This window comes from Hemitrygon akajei, chromosome 2, assembly GCF_048418815.1.
Source record: "Hemitrygon akajei chromosome 2, sHemAka1.3, whole genome shotgun sequence".
Lineage (NCBI taxonomy): Eukaryota > Metazoa > Chordata > Chondrichthyes > Myliobatiformes > Dasyatidae > Hemitrygon > Hemitrygon akajei.
The window spans coordinates 210,163,605-210,186,508 of NC_133125.1; the positions used below are offsets into that span (position 1 = coordinate 210,163,605).

General features: G+C 47.7%; 2 protein-coding genes across 5 annotated transcripts in view; both read left to right on the forward strand.

Moving 5' to 3' along the window:
• Window positions 1–11,761, forward strand: part of LOC140720453 (butyrophilin subfamily 3 member A3-like) — a 28,786-nt gene extending 17,025 nt beyond the window's left edge. Inside the window, exons 7-8 of the mRNA XM_073035308.1 lie at window positions 1,570–1,596; window positions 7,200–11,761. Coding sequence (XP_072891409.1) covers window positions 1,570–1,596; window positions 7,200–7,756 — 584 coding nt within the window. The 3' untranslated portion in view covers window positions 7,757–11,761. The remainder of the gene's footprint in view (window positions 1–1,569; window positions 1,597–7,199) is intronic.
• LOC140720368 (butyrophilin subfamily 3 member A3-like) overlaps window positions 1–22,904 on the forward strand; it is a 665,711-nt gene that overhangs the window by 403,261 nt on the left and 239,546 nt on the right. The window lies entirely within an intron of this gene.

Consider the following 22,904-nt stretch of genomic DNA (forward strand, 5'->3'; position numbering starts at 1 on the left):
GGAGGGATATCACCAAGGAAGACCATCTCAGTGTTATCATATGATAGATGTCTGAGTCAGTGAGCCCTCTGGAAGCTGGAGGCCAGACATGTCCTGAGGCTGGAGGACTGCCTGTGAGTGAGTGGGTGGATGGGAACGAGGGAGCAATGGCCTGGCTTTACTGTTATTGTTGTTGTTGTTAGTGGAGGTGGTGTTGCTGGAGTTGGTGTTGGTGCTAATATTCTTGTTGCTTGTGTTTTTCTGACCATTTTGGTCAAATTATGTTGGCCCTGGACCGTGCAGTGACACTGGTGGGGTGTCCCCAACATATCCCCAGGACGTGCTGGTTATTAACACAAGTGAAGCATTTCACTGTATGTGTCAATGTACATGTGATAAATAAATGAATCTGAATGTAGTAATGGGGGGATGTCTGTCATGCTGTGAATAAAACTGAAATGTTGAAAATAATTAACAACAATATGATGTAAGAACATAAAGAGGCCATTTGGCCCTTCGGTCTGATCCACCATTCCATCTTGGATGATTTATTATCCATTTTAACCGTACTGTCTCTGTGCAACATTTCACCCTGACTGATCAGGAACCTATGAACCTTCATTTAAAAATACCCAAAGACCTGGCCTCCATAGTCATCTGTGGCAATGAAATCCACAGATTCACCACAAACCTGCTGAAGAAATTTCCTCATCGTCTCTCTTCTGGGGGGATGTCCTTCTATTCTGAGACTGTGCCCACTTGTCCCAGACCCCACCCCCCACTATAGGAAACATCCTCTCCTTCTCCCCTTTATGTGAGCCTTTCAAGATGTTAGAGATTTCATTGAGATTCTCTCTGCCCCACCCCCTCCAACATACCCATTCTTCCAAACTCCTGCAAATACAGCCTCAGAGCCATCAAACACTCCTCACGTGTTGACCCTTTCATTCCTGGAATCAGATTATATTTCAGTCCCTTTGCACCCATACAACTTCTGATTTTTTAGAACAGTGTCTGTGCTGGGGTTGTTTACTTTGGAAATCAGCTTCGGGTGAGACTTCAACTTTACGTACCCCCAGTTAGTGTAATTATGCAGTCTGTTCTACACCCTTCAACCTAGTTACAACATGACCTACCTCGGGGGCGACCCAGCTAAATCCAATTTCAAATTTGATCGTTGCTCTCTCAAAGAAAAATGAAGATTAGCTTTACTTGTCACATGTACATCAAAAACACAATGAAATGTGTCCTTTACATCAAATCGAATCAGTGAGGATTGTGTTGCCCCTTAACTCAAATGATGTATTTCACTGTATGTTTTGATGTAAAATGATGAATTAGTTGTGGGCATGCTACACTGGCACCGGAGCATAACGATGCTTGCGAGCTGTGCCCAGTACATCAGACTGTGTTGGTCACTGATGCAGAGGTGCATTTCACTTTGATTTCATGTTTCGATGTACATGTGACAAATAAAGCTAATCATAAACTTCCAATTCAAATGAAGGTTGAACATTATGAGTATAATTGCATGGTAATTCAATGTAGAGGGAAAGTTTTTCCATACTAACTGGCTGTTTTTGTTTCCAGATTGGGAGAACATGTGTAAAAATCCAGGTAAGATCTTTGATTGATTACGATGGGTATTTTGGCTCCATCTGATGTCGCATCAGAATCAGAGTCAGGTTTGTCTACATCTGCGGCGTATGTTGAGAAACTGTGGTCTTGCGGCAGCAGTACATTCCAATGCATCATAATAAAGAACATATATATATATATTTTGACAAATTAAATAAGTCGTGTAAACAGAGAGGGAAAATAGTTGAAGTAGTGATCATAGGTTCACTGTCCATTCAGAAATCTGATGACAGTGGGGAAGAAGCTGTCCCTGAATGTTGGGTGTGTGTCTTCAGGCTCCTGCACCTCCTCCTCCTCTGACGGTAGCAATGAGAAGAGGGCAAGTCCTGGGACATTGTGCTTCCTATGATGGATGGTACCTTTTCAAAATTCAAAGTACATTATTATCAAAGTATGTACATGTTATACAACCTTGAGAGTCAACTACTTGCAGGCAGCCGCAAAACAAAGAAACACAATAGAACCCACTGAAAGAAACCGCACAGAACAAAGACCATCAAACACCCAATGTGTGAGAAAAGATCAAATTCTGCAAACAGTAAAAACGTAAACAAATCACAGGTGGAGTCTCCGAAAGTGAATCCACAGCCACGGAGCCAGTTCAGCAGCACAACTGCATCACCTTTATATCTCCGTGATGGTGAGGAGGCTGGTGCCCATGATGGAGCTGGCTGAGTTTACACATTTCTGCAGCTTTTTTCCCATCCTCTGCAGTGGCCCCTCTACCAGACAGTGATGCAACCAGTTTGAATGCTTTCCACAATACCACTATTGAAATTTGCAAGTGTCTTTTGGAACATACCAAGTCTCATCAAACAAAAGAAAGATAGTCATTGTCAGACAGACTGACAGACAGACATACTTTATTGATCCCGAGGGAAATTGGGTTTCGTTATAGTTGCACCAGCCAAGAATAGTGAAGAAATATAGCAAAATAAAACCAGAAGTAATTAAATAATAATAAGTAAATTATTCCAAGTGGAAATTAGTCCAGGGGCAGCCTATTGGCTCAGAGTGTCTGACACTCCGAGGGAGGAGTTGTAAAGTTGTAAAGTAAAACCCTCTTTTCAGACACCACCGTCAGAGAGTCCAATTCCACCCCCACAACACCACTGGCCTTGCGAATGAGTTTGTTGATTCTGTTGGTGTCTGCTACCCTCAGCCTGCTGCCTCAGCACACAACAGCAAACATGATAACACTGGCCACCACAGACTCGTAGAACATCCTCAACATCGTCCAGCAGATGTTAAAGGACCTCCATCTCCTCAGGAAATAGAAACGGCTCTGACCCTTCTTACAGACAGCCTCATTGTTCTTTGACCAGTCCAGTTTATTGTCAATTCGTATCCCCAGGTACTTGTAATCCTCCACCATGTCCACACTGACACTTTGGATGGAAACAGGGGTCACCGGTGCCTTGGCCCTCCTCAGGTCCACCACCAGCTCCTTAGACTTTTCCACATTAAGCTGCAGATGACTCTGCTTGCACCACGTGACAAAGTTTCCCACCGTAGCCCTGTACTCAGCCTCATCTCCCTTGCTGATGCATCCAACTAAGGAAGAGTCATCAGAAAACTTCTGAAGATGGCAAGACTCTGTGCAGTAGTTGAAGTCCGAGGTGTAGATGGTGAAGAGAAAGGGAGACAGGACAGTCCCCTGTGGAGCCCCTAGTGCTGCTGACCACTCTGTCTGACACACAGTGTTGCAAGCGCACGTACTGTGGTCTGCCAGTCAGGTAATCAATAATCCATGACATCAGGGAAGCATCCACCTTCATCCCTGTCAGCTTCTCACCCAGCAGAGCAGGGCGGATGGTGTTGAATGCACTGGAGAAGTCAAAAAACATGACCCTCACAGTGCTCGCCGGCTTGTCCAGGTGGACATAGACACGGTTCAGCAGGTAGGCGATGGCATCCTTAACTCCTAGTCGGGGCTGGTAGGCGAACTGGAGGGGGTCTAAGTGTTGCCTAACCATAGGCCGGAGCTGCTCCAGAACAAGTCTCTCCAGGGTCTTCGTGATGTGGAGGTCAATGCCACCGGTCTGTAGTCATTGGAGCCACTGGGGCACGGCCTTCTTTGCCTTATTTGTAATTGCATCAAGCTGTTGGGCCCAGGCTAGACCTTCAGAGAAATAGACACACAGGAACTCGAAACCACTCACCCTTCCCCCACTGATTCCTGAATGGTGGGTGTTCTCTCAACTTCCTCTTTCCGGTCTACAATCAATTCCTTAGCCTTACTGACAATGAGTGCAAGGTTATTGTTGTGACACCACTCAACCAGCTGATCTGTCTCACTCCTGTGCTTCTCCTCATCACCATATGTAATAGTTGTGTCATCAGCAAATTTACAGATGTTGTTTGTGCTGTGCCTGGATACACATTAATGGTTGCAGAGAGAGTAGAGCAGTGGGCTAAACACACATCCTTAAGGTGCACCAACGCTGTTGATTGTCCATGAGGAGGACAATGTTATTTCCGATCTGCACAGGCTTTTGGATCTAGTTGCAGAGGAAGGTCCAGGGTTTGGAGCTTGTTGATTAGAATGAAGGATATGCTTTTGTTGCAATCAATAAACAGCAGCCTGACGTAAGTACTACTGTTGTTCAGATGACCTAAGGCTGAATGGAGAACCAGTGAAATTGCATCTACTGGATGATTATGGCAATTGGCAACTCTCAGTGGGTCCAGGTCCCTGCTTAAGCAGGAGTTGATTCTAGTTATGACCAATCTCTCAAAGCACTTCATCATAGTAGGTGTGAGAGCCACTTGGAAATTGTCATTACCAGTTCACCCTGCTCTTCTTGGACACTAGGAATATAGAGCTTAGCTCCTCCAGTCATTCCCTGACATTGGCCTGAAGTGGAATGTACACAACTACCAGAATTTTCGTAGAAAATTCCCTCAGCAGATTAAAATGATGATATTTGACAGCCAGATGTTCCAGGTTGGGTGATCAGGACTGGGATAGAACTACCACCTTTGTGCACCACAATGAGTTAATCATAAAGCATATTCCACCGCCGCTGCTTTTAAATGACAGAACAGTCCTGTCTTTGCGGAGAATGGTGAAGCTGCATCTAAAATGGAGGGTGGTAGCCATGTTTCTGTGAAGCAGAGTACACAGCAGTCGTTCCCTGATGTCCCTCTGGTACAGTAACCTTGCTCTGAGGTCTTCAGTTTCATTTTCCTGAAACTGTACTTTCACCAGCAGGATAGTCAGCAGTGGAGCGCTAAAGCTCTGGATTTTAATCCTATCTGGGTAGACCGGCTCGGCTTCTGCAGTCTAGTTTCTGAAAGGGGAAATGCACTCTTGACCTGGCTCTGCATTCTGGGATCCACCAATTATGAGTCTCGACAGAATTTTTACGTGTCTTAAAATGATGTGATTACTGAAGTACCTGTGGCTGTGGTAGTCTTGAATGGGAAAATTTGACAATTCCAATTGGAGGTGCACACAAAGAGTCGCTGAATATTGGCACCATCTTGATGACCCATTTTGATCCATAAGCACCAGAATATGTATTTGAAAAGATCCCTCTCAACCCCCATGATGGGTACTTTGTAGTTTCTGATCTAGTGCTGCTGAAGGGGCTTCAAACACAGTTGGTATAAAAGGAAACAGGATATGCACCATCTAAATGTTCCAGCTGGAATGAACATGATGGCAGCTGCAGGGATGTAACTTTGCCGGGAGCCAGAAATGAAGAGCTGCAACACCAGCTCTTAATAACTCCAGGATTTCCCCTGCAGTGAGAGTGAGACCCACCCACAAATGTGCCTCAGCATCTGTCATCCTCTCTCTGCCCGACTCTTGTTGCCCTCCATTCCTTCCAGGTTGCATTCTTGTTTCTGTTGATCTCATTCACTGATCACGTTGCTACTCAGTCTCTTTGGATCTCAGCTGCTTAACAACATATCAAATGTCATCTCTTTCCAAATTATTACTGAGCTTTGTCTCCAACTACCAGACTGCGTCTATTTTTTCCCTTGCAAGGAGCAGGAATGCATAATGCCTCATCAGTCTAACCCCACCTCCTATCATTTCCTGTTGGTGACCATCTATGTCAGTGTCAGGCCACCCATCCTGAGAAGTGAGATCCTAGAACACTGCCTTTCTATGACTCCAGGTTCCTCTTTCTCAGACTATCAGTGTAGAACAGTTGGATCCAATTCCTGATTGCCCCCTAAAGCCTGTTCTGGAGAATCTACCCATCCCATTCATGAGTGTACCCTGGCAAAGGTGTTCTCCTGGTCCAAGCTGACCAGGCAAGTATCTGCCCACTCTCTTGCACGTAGGTAGTTTGTATCTCTGAGGATTGCATAGAACATAGAACAGTACAGCACAGGAACCAGCTTCCACCACAATGTTGTGCAGAGCCAATTAAATTAGTGATCGAGTGACCAACTGAACAAATCTCCTGAGCCAACATAATGACCATATCCTTCCACTTCCCTCACTTGCAAAAGTCTATCTAAACAACCCTAGAAAGTCTGTAAATTTTATTTTTGTAAGTCATTTTCAATATGAATAAAGTATATTTTAATCCGCAAACGTATCAGGACTACAAAGTAGTAGTATGAAGGGGACTGGGACTGATTGGGATTGCTCTGCTGGAGCCTGACACAGTCTGAGGGTCACAATGAGGAACTGCAAACAGTCCTTTCAGGTGAGGCAACAAGCATGTCCACACCATCTGCCAAAAGTGGGATTTCCAGGTGGCCAACTGTTTTAATTCCTATTCCCACATGTCAGTCCATGGCCTCCTCTTCATTACCATGAGATTGATCGCTCTCAGGTTGGAGGAGCAACACCTCATATTCCATCGATTTAGCTCCAACCTGATGGCATGATTATCAATTTCTCCAACTTCTGGTAATTTGTTCCCCATTCCCCTTCCCTCATCGTCAATTTCCTATGCTGGCCACATAAATAGATTTAAATTATTCATTTATTCTCCTCACCTGCCTATCACTCCTCCTGGGTTCCCTCTTTTTTCCCTTTCTCACAAGTTCCTCTCTATTCTCTATCAGATTCCTTCTTCTCCAGCCATTTACCATTATCACCTATCACCTCCCACCTCCTTATTTCCTGCCACTCCCCTACCCACCGACTTCACCTATCAAGTTCTAGCTTCCCTGACATCTAGTTTCCTGTCTGATCCTTCACTTACTGACCTGGTGCTCTGGTTCCCAGCCCCCTGCAAAACTGGTATAAACCATCCTGAGTAGCTTTAGGAAACCCCCTAGCCAGGATATTCACATTTCAGTTCAGGTTGCAACCCATCCATCTAGTACTCTAGCCTAATTACAGGACAACTTTTAAAATGACCAATTAAGCTACTAACCGGTTAATGGGGAGAACGTACAAACTGCTCCCAGACGGCGCTGGAATTGAACGCTGAACTCCGTAATGCCCTGAGCTGTCATAGTGGTGAACGAATTGCTATACTACTGTGACAAATATGTAATTTGATAATAAATTTGCTTTGAATTTGATGTTTTAATTGAATGTTGCTGCTGGTTACTCTCAGCTTATAACCTACATTATAACTGTTATCAATTTTTCCCATTTCTTGCAGCCTCTATAAAACTGGACACAGAAACAGCACATCGACAACTGGAGATATCTAAGGATCAGAAGAGTGTGAGACTGACGAACTCCCAGACAGATGTTCCTGAAAATGAGGAGAGGTTTACAGCCTGGGAATGTGTGTTGGGATCGGATGGATTCACCTCAGGGAAACATTATTGGGAGGTAGAAGTTGTGGGAAATCACAAGTGGTCTCTGGGAATTGCTGGAGAGAATGCAAATAGAAAGGGTGACCTTACATTAAAACCAAAGAATAAATTCTGGTCCATTGGGCAAAATGAGAAAGAAATCCATGCAAATGATAATGATAAATTGGATATCTCTTATCAAGAGGTTCCCAGGAAGATAGGAGTTTATCTTGATTATGATACAGGGGTAGTTTCATTTTACGATGCAAACACCAAGTCTTTCCTCTACACATTCAATGAGAAATTCTCTGAGAAGCTTTACCCTTTCTTTCACACAACACATCAGAAGAGATGGCTGAAAATCTGTTCCAAGCAGGAAACAAAACCCAGTAATCATTCTAAAAATAATGTCATTTAACACAGCAGGTCTGTGCAATATGGATTAAGTATGTGTGGCTGAGAAGCTGGGGCAGGGGCAGGGCTTGGGTTCTTGGATCATTGGGATCTCTTCTGGGGGAGGTATGATCTGTACAAAAGGGGTGGGTTGCACATGAACCTGGGGGGGGGCCAATATTTTTGTGGGTGGGTTTGTTAGAGCTGTTGGGGAGGGTTTTAACTGATTTAGCAAGGGGGTGGGAACCAGAATGAAGGGACTCAGGTTAGGACAGATGGTAAGAAAGCAAAGATAGCGTGCAGTCAGACTGTCAGGAAGGGCAGGCAGATGATAGGACAAAACTGCAGTCAGCAGGGTGAGTATCAGTGCATTAGGGGAGCAGAATCAAAAAGGGTAGCAAATACGGTACTCAAAGTGTTATATCTTAATGTACGGAGAGTAAGAAATAGGGTGAATGATCTTGTTGCACTATCACAGGTTGTCAGGTATGAAGTTGTGGCCATGACTGAATCGTGGTTGCAGTTGGGAGCTGAATGTCCAAGGTTACACGCTGTATCAGAGGGATAGGAACGTAGCTAGAGGGGGTGGAATGGCTCTTCTGGTAAAGAATGGAATCAAATCAGTAGAAAGATGTGACAAAGGATTGGAGGATGTTGAATCCTTGTGGGTTGAGTTGAGAAACTGCAAGGGTTAAAGGACCCTGATGACAATTTTATTCAGGCCTTCCAACAGTAGCTGGGATGTTGAATACAGATTTCAATGGGAAATTTAAAAAAGGCATGTCAAAAGGACAATGTTATGATAGTCATGGGAGATTTAAAGATGCAGGTGTATTGGGAAAATTAGGTTGGTAATGGATCTCAAGAGAGTGAGGTTGTTGAATGCTTACAAGATAGCTTTTTAGAGCAGTTTGTCATTAAGCCTACTATGGGATCAGAAATACTGGATTGGGTGCTATGTAATGAACCAGAGGCAGTTAGGGAGCTTAAGGTAAAAGAACCCTTAGGAGCCAGTGATCAAAATATGATTGAGTTCAACTTGAAATTTGATAGGGAGAAAGTAAAGTCTGATGTAGCAGTATTTCAGTGGAGTAAGCAAAATTACAATGGTATGAGTGAGGTGTTGGCCAAAGTAAATTAGAAGGAGCTGCTGGCAGGGATGACGGCATAGCATAGCTTCAGTTTATGGGGAAAATGAGGCAGGTTTAGGACAGATGTATTCCAAAAACAAAGAGATACTCAAATTGCAAAATTGTACAACCGTGGCTGACATGGGAAGTCAAAGCTAATGTAAAATCAAAAGAAGGGGCATACCACAAAGCAAAAATTAGCCGGAAGATAGAGGATTGGGAATCTTTTAAAAACCTACAGAGTAACTAAAAGAATCATTAGAAGGGGAAAGATGAAATATGAAAGCATGCTAGCAAACAATATCAAAGTTGATAGTAAAAGCTTTGTCATGTATGTAAAAAATAAAAGAGAAATGAGAGAGGGTATAGGACTGCTGGAAAATGAGGCCATAGAAATAATAACGGGGGACAAGGAAATGTCAGATGAACTAATTGAGGATTTTGCATCAATCATCACTGTGGAAGACACTAGCAGTGTGCCAGGTGTTGTAGTGTGTGAAGGAAGAGAAGTCAGTGCAGTTACTATCAAAAGGAAGAATATGCTCAAATTCTGGAATACCTAAGGGTACATAAGTCACCTGGAGCAGATGAACTGCACCCTAGGGTTCTGAAAGAGGTAGTGTTAGAGATTGTGGAGGCATTAGCAATGACCTTTCAAAAATCATTGGACTCTTGCATGGTGCCAGATGGCTGGAAAATTACAAATGTCACTCCACTCTTTAAGAAAGGAGGAAGGCAGCAGTAAACCTGACCTCAGTGGCTGGGAAGATGTTGGACTCAATGTTAAGGATGAGTTTATGAAGTACTTTGTGACACAGGACAAGATAGGACAAAAATCTTGCCTGACGAACCTGTTGGAATTCTTGGAGGAGATTGCAAGTAGGATGGATAAAGGAATGCAGTGGATGTTGTATTTTTGGACTTTCAGGAAGTCTTTGGCATGTTGCCACACATGAGGCTGCTTACCAAGTTAAGAGCCCATGGTATTACTGAAAAGTTACTAACATGGTTATAGCATTGGCTGATTGGTGGGAGGCAGCGAGTGGGAATAAAAGGATCCTGTTCTGGTTGGCTGCCAGAGGCTAGCAGTATTCCACAGGTGTCGGTGTTAGGACCGCTTCTTTTTATGCTGTATATCAATCATTTAGATGATTGAATGGATGGCTTTGCTGCCAAGTTTACAGATAATACGAAGATTGCTGGTGAAGCAGGTAGTGTTGAGGAAACCGATAGGATGCAGAAGAACTTAGACTGATTAGGAGAATGGGGAAGAGAGTGGCAAATGAAATACAATGTTGGAAAATGAATGGCCATGCACTTTAGTAGTAGAAATAAATGTGCAGACTATTTTCTAACTGGGGAGAAAATCCAAAAATCTAAGAGGCAAAAGGACTTGGGAGTCCTTGAGCTGAACACCTAAAGGTTAACTTGCAGGTTGTGTCAGTAGTGAGGAAGGCATTGCAATTTTAGCATTTATTTCAAGAGGTCTGGAATACAAGAGCAGGGATATGTTGCTGAGACTTTATAAGGCACTGGTAAGGCCTCACCTTGAGTATTGTGAACAGTCTTGGGCTCCTCATCAATGAAAATATGTGCTGGTATTGGACAGGGTCCAGAGGATGTTCACAAGGATGATACCAGGCATGAAAGGGTTATCATAGAACGAATATTTGATGGATCTCAGTCTGTACTTGCTGGAATTTTGAAGGATGAAAGGGGATCTCATTGAAACATTTCGAATGTTGAAAGGCCTAGACAGAGTAGATATGGAAAGGATGTTTTCCATCGTTCAGGAGTGTAGGACAAGAGGGCACAGCCTCATGATAGAAGGACGTACATTGAAGGTACAGATGCGGAGAAATTTGTGAATTTGTGGAATTTGTTATCACATGCATCTGTGGAGGCCAGGTCGTGGGTGTATTTAAGGCAGAGATTAATAGGTTCCTGATTGGACATGGCATCAAAGATTACAGGGAGAAGGCTGGGGAATAGGGCTGAGGAGGGGGAAACAAGGATCAGCCTTGATTGAATGGTGGAGTAGACTCAATGGGCCAAATGGCCTACTTCTGCTCCTATGTCTTATAGCCTTATGGTCTTATAAATATGTAAATATGGGAGTTCTTTGAGCAACACACACAAAATGCTGGCACCATCTATGGATGGGAATAGATAGGTGACATTTTGGACTAAAGCATCATCAGGAATAGAAAGGAGGAAGGAAGACAGAATAAAAGATGGGGTGGGGGAGGAGTACAAACCGGCAGGTGATCGGTGAGACCAGGTGAGCTCATATTCCATCTGGGTAGCCTCCACCCTGATGACATGAACATCAATTACTCTAAATTCCAATATTTTCCCCCTCCAACTTTTCTTTTGCTCCATTTCCCATTCTGTCTCCCCTTTTACCCTTTCCCTTCTCTTCACATCATAAAGCTAAGGTAACCAATAGAAAACAGTGAGGTGATATTAATGATAGATTTTAAATATTAAAGATTAGCTTCATTTGGTGCATGTACATTGAAACATATTCACTGTACTCAGTGATGCGTTGTTTGAATCAAGGACCAACACAGTGTGCTGGGGACAGGGGCACCATGCCTCTGGCGGCAGCAACACATGCTACTAACCCCATCCCATACATCTTTGGAATGAGGTAGGGAACTGTATCAAGACTGATGAAGGGTCTCAGCCCAAAACATCGACTGTTTACTCTTTTCCATAGATGCTGTTTGGCCTGCTGAATTCCTCCAGCATTTTGTGTGTCTTGCTTCATCGAAACTATCACTTATTTTATTATTCTGTTTCACAAAGTTTACTGCCTCCTCTGTAAGCAACAGTAAGATCCTATTTTATAAATCGAAGTAACCTTTTTTAATAATAAAAATATTTACAAAAATAAACCATGCAATGTCTTTAAATTCTTACATTCATAGTCAATGCATTACACATTGTTTATTGCATTCCTTACAACCAATAGGACTGGGGTGTTAACTGCTACAATAATTGAAGAGCTTTCTCATCCAACCCAGACTTGTCCTGTCCAGTCAGGGAAGAACCCTATACGGTACCATGATGAGGGCAACATCAGGTGTGTATTTGCCCCTGTTGTCCAAGGACTTACCCACTGTGACCCATCTGACTCACTTCATCTTGGATCCCCAGATGAACCTCAAGGCAGTTCTGGGGATTCCCAGCAGGAGGATTGGAGGATGTTTCACAGTTGCATCAAGTACAGCAGCCCTGAGAGCACCTCACACCTGATGGGTGTTCTTCCCAGTTATCAACAAGGAACACCCTCCCACAGTCCCAATTTCTCTTCTACCTTCCCAATGCACTCCAGCCAGTACTTGTTGTATTGGTCCAGTTGCCAAAGAGCATGGCCTCACTCTTCATTCAGTTAACCCTGGCCCCCGATGCCAACTCAAACCGATCACAGATGCTGATCAATTTGTGAACTGTCCTTGGATCTGAGCAGAAGATGGTGATGTCATGTACTGGGAGGATGGGTTACTTGGCCAAGTAATAATGACCTGTGCTGATCAACTGACTACGGTATTCACTACAATCTTTAACCTCTCGCTTCAGCAGTATGTGGTACCCACCTGTAATCAGTATTACAGCTGAACAAAGGGGACTATGGAGCCATGAGGGAGGAGCTGGCCAAAGTTGACTGGAAAGATACCCTAGCTGCAATGACAGTGGAACGACAATGGCAGGTATTTTTGGGAATAATTCAGAACGTTCAGGGTCAGTTCATTCCAAAGAGGAAGAATGATTCTAAGGGGAGTAGGGGGCAACCGTGGCTGACAAGGGAAGTCAAGGACAGTATAAAAATAAAAGAGAAGTATAACATAACAAAGATGAGCAGGAAGCCAAAGGATTGGGAACCTTTTAAAGAGTAACAGAAGATAACTAAAAAGGCAATATGAGGAGAAAAGATGAGGTACGAAGGTAAGGTAGCCAAGAATATAAAGGAGGATAGTAAAAGCTTCTTTAGGTATGTGAAGAGGAAAAAAATTAGTTAAGACCAAAGTTGGGCCCTTGAAGGCAGAAATGGGTGAATTTATTATGGGGAACAAGGAAATGGCAGACGAGTTGAACAGGTACTTTGGATCTGTCTTCACCAGGGAGGACACAGACAATCTCCCAGATGTAATAGTGGCCAGAGGACCTAGGGTAATGGAGGAACTGAAGGAAATTCACATTAAGCAGAAAATGGTGTTGGGTAGTGTTGGGCTCAAGTTATGCCCTGTGTTCATTTGGAAGAGAGACAACCGACACCTGATTATAGTGAAACGTGGCTTTATTGGCAGAATCGTAACTGGCACAGCGAGGAGACAAGACCCCCGCTGGAGAAGGCGCGTTCTCCCTTCCCCCTACAATCTGCTCTTATTTATACCCCTTTTCCCCCCAGCACAACCCCCCGCTACATATTAGGTAATATCGGGCACTTGTGTCCATCTTATTGGCCCGATGCCATACACTCACGAGTTACCTGTTTCTTTTGTTTACTGAATCGCGTGACACTAGTAGTTTCGGTGTAGCGGAATCCCCAGTTTCGCTTCCCCCCCTCCCTCGCATTCCGGTCTCCTAATATTACGTGAGCCACTCCTGACTTGTAATGGCAGTCTCGAATTAACCCTAACATTAACCGTAACACTCCCTCCCTTGGCCTCCCAGAGGCCACATCCCTTACAATCTTTTCCGCGGCTGCCGGGATCAGGCAGGGAGGTGAGCGTCCCCCGGCACTCTTTGGCGTGTCCTCCCTATTTGCATATCCTGATTTGTCCGACCTAGGGTCACAAAATATGGGTAGGGGTTCCCTAAACATCTGCAATTTTTACAAGTAGCATGCAACATTTCAGAAGACTTATTCAAAAACAACTCTCAATTTCCCCCTTGGCATGGCCCATTCCAGTCCGTGTTCTCCCATAGTGCGTCCGCTTTCGGGAGGGCCTCGATCTCCCCTTCCACCGGGAACAAGGGTGCCTGGTACGCCGGTGGAGGTCCATCCTTTCCAGTCAAGGCTCGATCTATAGTTCGGACAACTAGGGTCCTGATACAGGGTATGCAACAACAACCACACGTGATAAAGATAGCAATTGAAATAGACAGTCCTAGAGCCAACTGTCCAAGTAGGACCCCCCATTTCCCAAACGTACGGTTCAACCAATCCAGCACTGGGTTATTGACTCCCGATTGTTGCTTTAGCTCATTGGCCAGGGACCGCAATTTAGTCAAACCCTTGGTCAGTGATCCGTCCGGGCCTGTATTGTTCGCTATGGACATACAGCACATGTCACCAAACAGGGCGCACACTCCGCCCTTCTCTGCTAAGATCATGTCTATGGCAATTCTGTTCTGCAGGGTCATTAGGGACTTCTGTGATAGCTGCTCGTGGACGGCTTCCGCGATGTCCCTGGTTAGATTAGCCAGCCTCTGAACGTTATAGTGGATCAGGTTGATCCGGTTAACATTTTTATTGGTGGTGATTGGGAATATGGCTGAAAAAAGTGGAAAGCTCTCAAAGCTTGCAGCTACCTCGTCTGCCAGCTTATATTCGTCCGGGATGTTTCTAGCCTGACCGATAGCATCGATCCACATCCCATCGGGGTTCCTTTCCCCCCTTTCAGTGAGCGCCCTCTTGTTCCTATACCACCTCCCGATTTCATCAGGGATTGGGTTGAGGGTGTAGTCCCCTGGGTTCTTTGCCGCAATGAAAAGAGGTACATTTAGGGTGATCAGGGTGCAGGTCCCCTCCCAGTTTACAGGTAGCCAATTATATAGGACCCGTTTCCCACAGTACCACCAGAGGTCCGCTCTGCTGACAGTCAGCATGGTGGCGTTTTCGGTGCCAGTAAGACTGATCCGGGTAGAGCATGCACTGTCAGGTATGTTTCCCACTCTGTAGGGCTGATCCGACGGGGACAGGTTAGTAACGCAAGTGATGTTCCTGATCGGGTCCACCTTAATGGCTGGTGGGGTCACATTGGCCGGGGCCATGGGGAAATAGGTTTCCCAGGACTTGCACCCGGCGGAGGGGTTGGTTAGTGACATGAGTTCGAGGGCGCAACGGAAGGTGTTGTTTCATTCCTCGAAGGGGCTAGGACTCATGAGGAGTGTGGGTTTCCCCGTAGCACATACCCAGCAGTCCCCTATCGCTGCCTGGGTGGTGTATTGGACCACTCGGTCAACCCAGGCGTTTGCTTCCACGTACCCTGTCTCAATTGCAATATACTCCCGGGGAGTTATCTTACTCGAGTCCGAACTCTTTACCAGAACAGGGCTGGCTGTGGGACCCAATCCTGGGTCTGTGTAAGTTCCCAGATTGATCCGGATAATTCTCCATGGGTCTCGGCCTGTCACGTCCGCCCTTATGATCAGGTAGAGCACACCCCCCGCCCCATGCTCCCTGTCCTCTGACCCGCGATGAGTGGAGCAGGTCTGTGACGACCATCCCTCCATACTAAAAGGGTTGTGTATTCCTTCCTTGAGTGTCAGGATTAACGGGTTCACTCCCTGCTTTCTTCCCCAAACGGAGCCCCTGTAAAGGCTCACCTTCCTCTTAAACTCATAGTAGGGTTTGGAGGACCCTTGATTGATTGGCCTATTATCCAGCCAGGACTGGTCTGGGCCCGTCCACCACCATACATTTATCCATGCGCTACACTCCTTTACCCATGGGTTCGGGTATCCCAAGGTGAATGGACACATGTAGACATTATACCCAGTCCAGGCTCTCTTGTCGCCCCAGCAGTTGATCACATCGCACAGGTCGAACTGGAATGTCCTACCCGTATGAGGGTCCGCATTAAGGATGATATTCGCCCCGCACGCATCTCCTCCCCTTCCCGCTTCGGCCATCGGCGCCTTACCTAGGAGCATCACTCCTACCCATATCAGGGTTTTCCATGGCGTCATCCTCCTCGGCTTCCTCCTCCTCTATGTCGGAGCCGGGATCAATCGGTCTTCCTTTCTTTGTCCTGGAACAGTGCGAGAAATGGTGCCAGTTATTGTCCCCCTCCCTTCCCACCTTGAGTGTATGGTTTGAAATTTCTGTAACAGGGTACGGGCCATGCCATCGCTGCTCGCTCCAGGAGGAGCGCCCTGGTTGCCGCAGGTAGACCTCATCTCCTATTTTTAGCGGCAGCTCGGGGGCTGCATCCTCAGGGTGGGCATTCCTGACTTGTTTAGCTATGAGCCTCACCATCTGGTCCAGGACTCTCATGTATTGGGTCATGTCCTGATTCATTGTCTCCCAGTTTTCCTCCCACCGTGGCGATGTGCGCGGTCCCGGCATGGAGTTAGTATCTCGTGTGGTGTTAGAAAAGTTTCTCCATTCTTTTCTTGCCGCATGGACATCAGAGCCAGGGGGAGTGCCTCCACCTAAGTGAGCTGGGTACCCGCCATTACTTTTGCAATTTTGTCTTTTATGGTTCGATTTGCTCTTTCCACTAGGCCCTGGCTTTCCGGGTGGTAGACACTGCCGAACCGATGGGTTATCCCTAGAACGCCCTCTACTCTGGCCAAGTGTTCGTTTTTAAAGTGGGTGCCATTGTCTGTGCAGATTTTAGTGGGGACTCCGTATCGGGGAATCAGTTCCTGGGTAAGGACGTTGACCACCGTCTCACCATCCTCCGCCCTTGTGGGGAAAGCTTCTACCCATCTCGAGAATCGGTCCACTATAACTAACAGGTATCGGTGGTTCTTGGGGGTCCTTAATCTAGCTCCCATGTCCGTGAAATCCATACAAATTTCCTGCCATGGTCCCGTGGGGTTGGGGAATTTGAGCATCGGATGGGGCAGTGGTCTCCGGGCATTGTGTTCGTTACAGATTTTACATTCAGCTCTCAAATTTTCCATGTGCTCTTTTAATTTTGGGGCCCACCAGTGATTCTTTATAAGTTTTATTACCTTGGCTATCCCTATGTGGGTGGGCCCATGGATCTCCTTAAATAGTGACGGTAGTAATGCCCTGGGTGCTACTATCTCCCCTCCCTCGGACCGCCAGATATGGTGGTCCGTATCTCCCACAGTGAAGTGTTGTCGAGCAGCTCCCTTGTTAACCCACCCCTGACGCTCTGCTGCCGATGCTGCCCCCTGTAACTCAGCAAGGTGGAGCATAGCATCCGCTTGGAGCAACGGAGCGACCTGTAAACCTCGGGATTCCGGCTGGACCGGCTCCGGGCGGGGTGAGCCAGGAGGCTCACAGTCTGAGGTGTCCCTCCCTGACCTCAGGGTGGGCATTTGAATTGCGGCTTTTGCCGCCCGGTCGGCCGCATCATTATCTCTAGCCTCGGGGGTGTTTGAGGAGCTGTGGCCTACCACCTTTATCACTGCGACCTGAGTCGGTAAGCGGACTGCCCTTAACAACCTGCGGAGAGGTCTTTCATGCTTCACCGGGGTACCAGCCGCGGTCCTGAAACCCCGCCGGATCCAAGCTTCTCCCTCTATATGCACAGCCCCCCACGCGTAGTTAGAGGCGGTGTAAATATTGACTCGTAAACCCTCACTAAGCTCTAAGGCGCGCAGGAGGCCGTAGACCTCGGCCAGTTGGGCTGAGGCTGGTTGTGGGATCTCGTCTGCCTCCAGGGTCCGGAATGCCTGGCCCTGCCGCTGCACCACCGCGTACGAGGCCCGTACTCCGGCGTCATCCCGGCGACTGCTACCATCCGTGAAGAGGTCCCAATTGGGCTCATCAAGGGGTTCCATGAATAGATCCCGCCGGACCTTCCGTTCCTCGGCCACACGTGCAACGCAATCGTGGGCCTCTAGCGTCCTGGAATTGACCCCCGTGGTCATGTTACGGGAATGGTCGCGGGTCGGCTTGAAAGAGATGTGCGGGGCTAGGAGGGTGTCCTCCATCTTTATCTGTCGATTAGCCGAGAAACTGAAAGCATCAGACGCAAGTAGCGCGCTGACACTGTGATCCGTGTGGATCAGCAGGGGGTGGCACAGGACAATATGGGAGGTGTGATTCACCGCGCCAGTGACAGCCGCGAGAAAACGGGCACAGGCAGGCTGTCCCTGCTCAACGGGCTCAAGTCGGCAGCTATAGTAGCCCAGGACCCGCCGGGATCCTCGGTTGCGCTGATAGAGGACCGCATTCGCCCTCCCACCAGTTTCAGAAACGTCCAGGTGGAATTCCCGGCGGTAGTCGGGATGGGCCAGTACAGCAACAGCCCCAAGAGCCTGCTTTACCTGTCGGAAAGCAGTTTCCCTCGTAGAGTCCCAGCGGCGGGTGCTCTTGAGGCGCTTAGTCCCGGCCTCCGTGATCATGGCTCGCAAGGGGCCAGTGAGACCGACATAGTCCGGGACGTAAGTCCGGGAGTAGCCGCATAGGCCAAGGAAAGCCATCATATCTTGCACAGTCCGGGGAAGCCCATACGAGAGAATGGCCTCGCGGTGGGCATCCGAGAGAGTCGTACCCCCCTTTCCTATGATTCTGCCCATAAATGCTACCGATCGGCGCGCTATCTGGCATTTCGATTTTTTGACCTTGAACCCCTCCCTTGCCAGCGCGTCCAGGAGAACGCGAACAGCCTCCAGATTAGCTTCATCGGTAACACTGGCAACAAGGAGGTCGTCAACATATTGGACAATGGTGGTGTCCGCCGGGAGCGGAAGGGCCCGAAGGATGGGTGTGAGTGCTGCGCTGAAAAGGCCAGGAGAGTCCTTGTAGCCCTGCGGGAGCCTGTACAGGCAGCCTTGGAAAGTGAAGGCGAACCAGGCCTGACAATCGGGATGGAGGGGGAGACAGAAGAAGGCATTTGCTAAATCCACCACCGAATAATACTGCATGGATGGGTTAAGGGCGTGGAGGGCAACGTAAGGGTCCAGAACCTTCAGGTTCAAGGTCTCAGTGGCGTCATTAATTGCCCTGAGGTCGTGGACCATTCGCCACCCTTTGCCCAGGCCCTTGGGCACAGGAAGGATCGGCGTGTTCCACCGACCTCCCTCTATTCGTCGCAGCACCCTGACCTCCAGGAGTCCCGCAATGGTGGGTCCGATCTCCGCGACTTGGTCCGGGGTCAGGGGATACTGGGGCACCCAGACGCAGTGTTTGACCTCGGGTTTAAGCTGGAGCCGCACTGCCCCTTTGAGGCGCCCGGTGTCATGGGGATGAGTGGTCCATAGGGTGGGGTTAGTATCCCGAAGGATCTGGGCGGCCTTCCCGTGATCTACGGTATCCAGGCGTAGGGCGCGCTCCACTGTACGCTTCTCGTACAAGCCTTCCTCCCTGAGGGCAAGAGGACATCTCTGGAAGCAGCCATCTAGGGACACTTCTTCCGGTCCCCCTCCCACTATCCTGTACTGGCACCACAGCGCCGCGCAGACCATTGGGCCAAGATTCCGTGCCGCGTATCCAGGGGCAATGGCCAGCGTGACATGCGGTGCCGACTCATCCCCAGCCTGAAACCAGTCAGTCTGTTCATCGCTTAATTTCACTGCCGCTGCCATCCCCTCCCTTCCGGCTATTAGGTAGGCCAACTGAACAGCGGTGCGGGTGCCCCGGGCGTGGGCAGAGAACCGTGCGTCGTATTCGGGGTCACTTATGGTTATGTAGTTTAGGGTCACGTGGTAGGGATCGCGCGGTGGATGGTAGAATTGTGAATCGGGTACGGAGGGGAGCCACTCCTCGAACTCACGAAGGAGCCCCACAGTCCGTTGGTCATACAAAAGCCTAATCCAGTAAATACTGATCTCTTTAGATTGGGATTCTGGTGCAGGGGTGAAGATGTATTGGCCGGTGGCATGGTCAGTGATCCCCTTCTGACCCGGCCATACCAGCCGGAGCCCGGCTGGGGAGCAGAAAATCTTCGCCCCCAGTTTGGAGAGGGCATCACGGGCTAGGAGATTGACTGGACACTTCGGGGCCAGCAGAAAGGGCAAGGTAATTCTCTGGGTTCCAATAACAAGCGTGGCGGGATGAGTATATGGTCGGGCCTCAACCGTCCCCGAGAATCCCACAGTTTCCAATGTATTGCCCGAGAGGGTGAGATGGCGGGGTAATTTGGTGATCGTAGAGGCTGCTGCCCCCGTGTCGACCATAAACTCGATAGCCTCCCCGCAAAGTTTTGCCCGGATCATGGGGGGCTTATGGGGAGGCGTCACCCTCGGGGATTCTCGCGGGCCCCGTCAGAATTGCTCAGGATAAGGGGGGGTAATCATATTCCTCGTCTGGATCGACCAGCGGGCCATCCTGAACCCCCTGCAGTTCCTGGTTCTCCTGTGATCCATGCCATCCCCCTCTCACCTCTTCCCTACCCTGGGGTTGTCTCGGCCTGGGTTCCATTGACCGGCCTCTACTGGCCCCTATCCTAGCTCTAGGGGGAGGTCCTTGTCCTCGCCCGTGCCTTCCTTGGAGGGCGTCTACGGCCCGGGGCCGACCCCGTCCCATAGGCGGATTTTCGGCCCGGCAATCCCTGGCATAGTGGCCGAACTCATTACAGCTCCAGCACATTACCTGCGGATTGCGTCCCTGCGAGTGCGGGGGACCAGGTGGGTAGTAGCCCCGGGGTTGGCCCTTTAGTGGGGCTGGGTGGCCGTACGGGTGCTGATAGAATTGGGGCTGGGGGAGTACGGAGACCTGCGGGATCAACGCCTGAGCCGCATGCTTGGCGCTAGCTTGCTCTAAGACCTTGCTCAGCTGTTCCATGACCTACTGGGAAATCTTTGATGTGCCCTGTGTTCGTTTGGAAGAGAGACAACCGACACCTGATTATAGTGAAACGTGGCTTTATTGGCAGAATCGTAACTGGCACAGCGAGGAGACAAGACCCCCGCTGGAGAAGGCGCGTTCTCCCTTCCCCCTACAATCTGCTCTTATTTATACCCCTTTTCCCCCCAGCACAACCCCCCGCTACATATTAGGTAATATCGGGCACTTGTGTCCATCTTATTGGCCCGATGCCATACACTCACGAGTTACCTGTTTCTTTTGTTTACTGAATCGCGTGACACTAGTAGTTTCGGTGTAGTGGAATCCCCAGTTTCACTTCCCCCCCTCCCTCGCATTCCGGTCTCCTAATATTACGTGAGCCACTCCTGACCTGTAATGGCAGTCTCGAATTAACCCTAACAATAGACTGATGGGACTGAAGGCTGATAAATTCCCAGGGCCTGATGGTCTGCATCCCAGAGTACTTAAGGAGGTGGCTCTAGAAATCGTGGACGCATTGGTAATCAATTTCCAATATTCTATAGATTCAAGATCAGTTCCTGAGGATTGGAGGGTAGCTAATGTTATCCCACTTTTTAAGAAAGGAGGGAGAGAAAAAACAGGGAATTATAGAGCAGTTAGCCTGACATCAGTGGTGGGGAAGATGCTGGAGTCAATTATAAAAGATGAAATAACGGCACATTTGGATAGCAGTAACAGGATTGGTCCGAGTCAGCATGGATTTACGAAGGAGAAATCATGCTTGACTAATCTTCTGGAATTTTTTGAGGATGTAACTATGAAAATGGACAAGGGAGACCCAGTGGATGTAGTGTATCTGGACTTTCAGAAAGCCTTTGATAAGGTCCCACATAGGAGATTAGTGGGCAAAATTAGAGCACATGGTATTGGGGGTAGGGTACTCACGTGGATAGAAGATTGGTTGGCAGACAGGAAACAAAGAGTAGGGATTAACGGGTCCTTTTCAGAATGGCAGGCAGTGACTAGTGGGGTACCGCAAGACTCGGTGCTGGGACCGCAGCTATTTACAATATATATTAATGATTTAGATGAAGGGACTAAAAGTAATATTAGGAAATTTGCAGATGACACAAAACTGGGTAGCAGTGTGAAATATGAGGAGGATGTTATGAGAATGCAGGGTGACTTGGACAGGTTGGGTGAGTGGGCAGATGCAGTTTAATGTGGATAAATGTGAGGTTATCCACTTTGGTGGCAAGAACAGGAAGGCAGATTACTATTTGAATGGTGTCAAGTTAGGAAAAGGGTAAGTACAATGAGATCTGGGTGTCCTTGTTCATCAGTCACTGAAAGTAAGCATGCAGGTACAGCAGGCAGTGAATAAAGCTAATGGCATGTTGGCCTTCATAACAAGGGGAGTTGAGTGTAGGAGCAAAGAGGTCCTTCTGCAGTTGTACAGGGCCCTGGTGAAACTACAGTTGGACTATTGTGTTCAGTTTTGGTCTCCAAATTTGAGGAAGGATATTCTTGCTATTGAGGGAGTGCAGCATAGGTTCACAAGGTTGATTCCCAGGATGGCATATGTCGAAAGATTGGAGAGACTGGGTTTGTATACACTGGAATTTAGAAGGATGAGAGGGGATCTGATTGAAACATGTAAGATTATTAAGGGATTGGATGCGCTAGAGGCAGGAAACATGTTCCTGATGTTGGGGGAGTCCAGAACCAGAGGCCACAGTTTAAGAATAAGGGGTAGGCCATTTAGAACAGAGTTGAGGAAAAACTTTATCACCCGGAGAGTTGTGGATCTGTGGAATGCTCTGCCTCAGAAGGCAGTGGAGGCCAATTCTCTGGATGCTTTCAAGAAAGAGTTAGATAGAGCTCTTAAAGATAGCGGAGTCAAGGGATATGGGGAGAAGGCAGGAATGGGGTACTGATTGTGGATGATCAGCCATGATCACATTGAATGGTGGTGCTGGCTCAAAGGGCTGAATGGTCTACTCTTGCACCTATTGTTTATTGTCACCTACTTCAAGCAGGTTTCAATTATACTGGTGGCCAAGAAGACATGGGGAGTCCTCTTGCGCTTACATCCACAGTGATGAAGCATATTAGCTCCTGCCTGAGAAGCAGCTTAGATCCGCTTCAATTTCCCTTCCATAGTGCAGATCCACAGTACATGCCATCTTATTGGCACTTCACTCAACCCTGGAACATCTGGACAGCTAAGATGCATACATCAGCTTGTAGGCAGCACAGCACACGGCAGCAGCGGCCTTTCAGATCTGGTGCTACTTTAATTTAGTTTTTTAATTTAATTTAATTTAAATTAAATTTACCACCTTGATGTTGCCCTAATCTCTGAAGTTAGAAACATAGAAAAACTACAGCACAATACA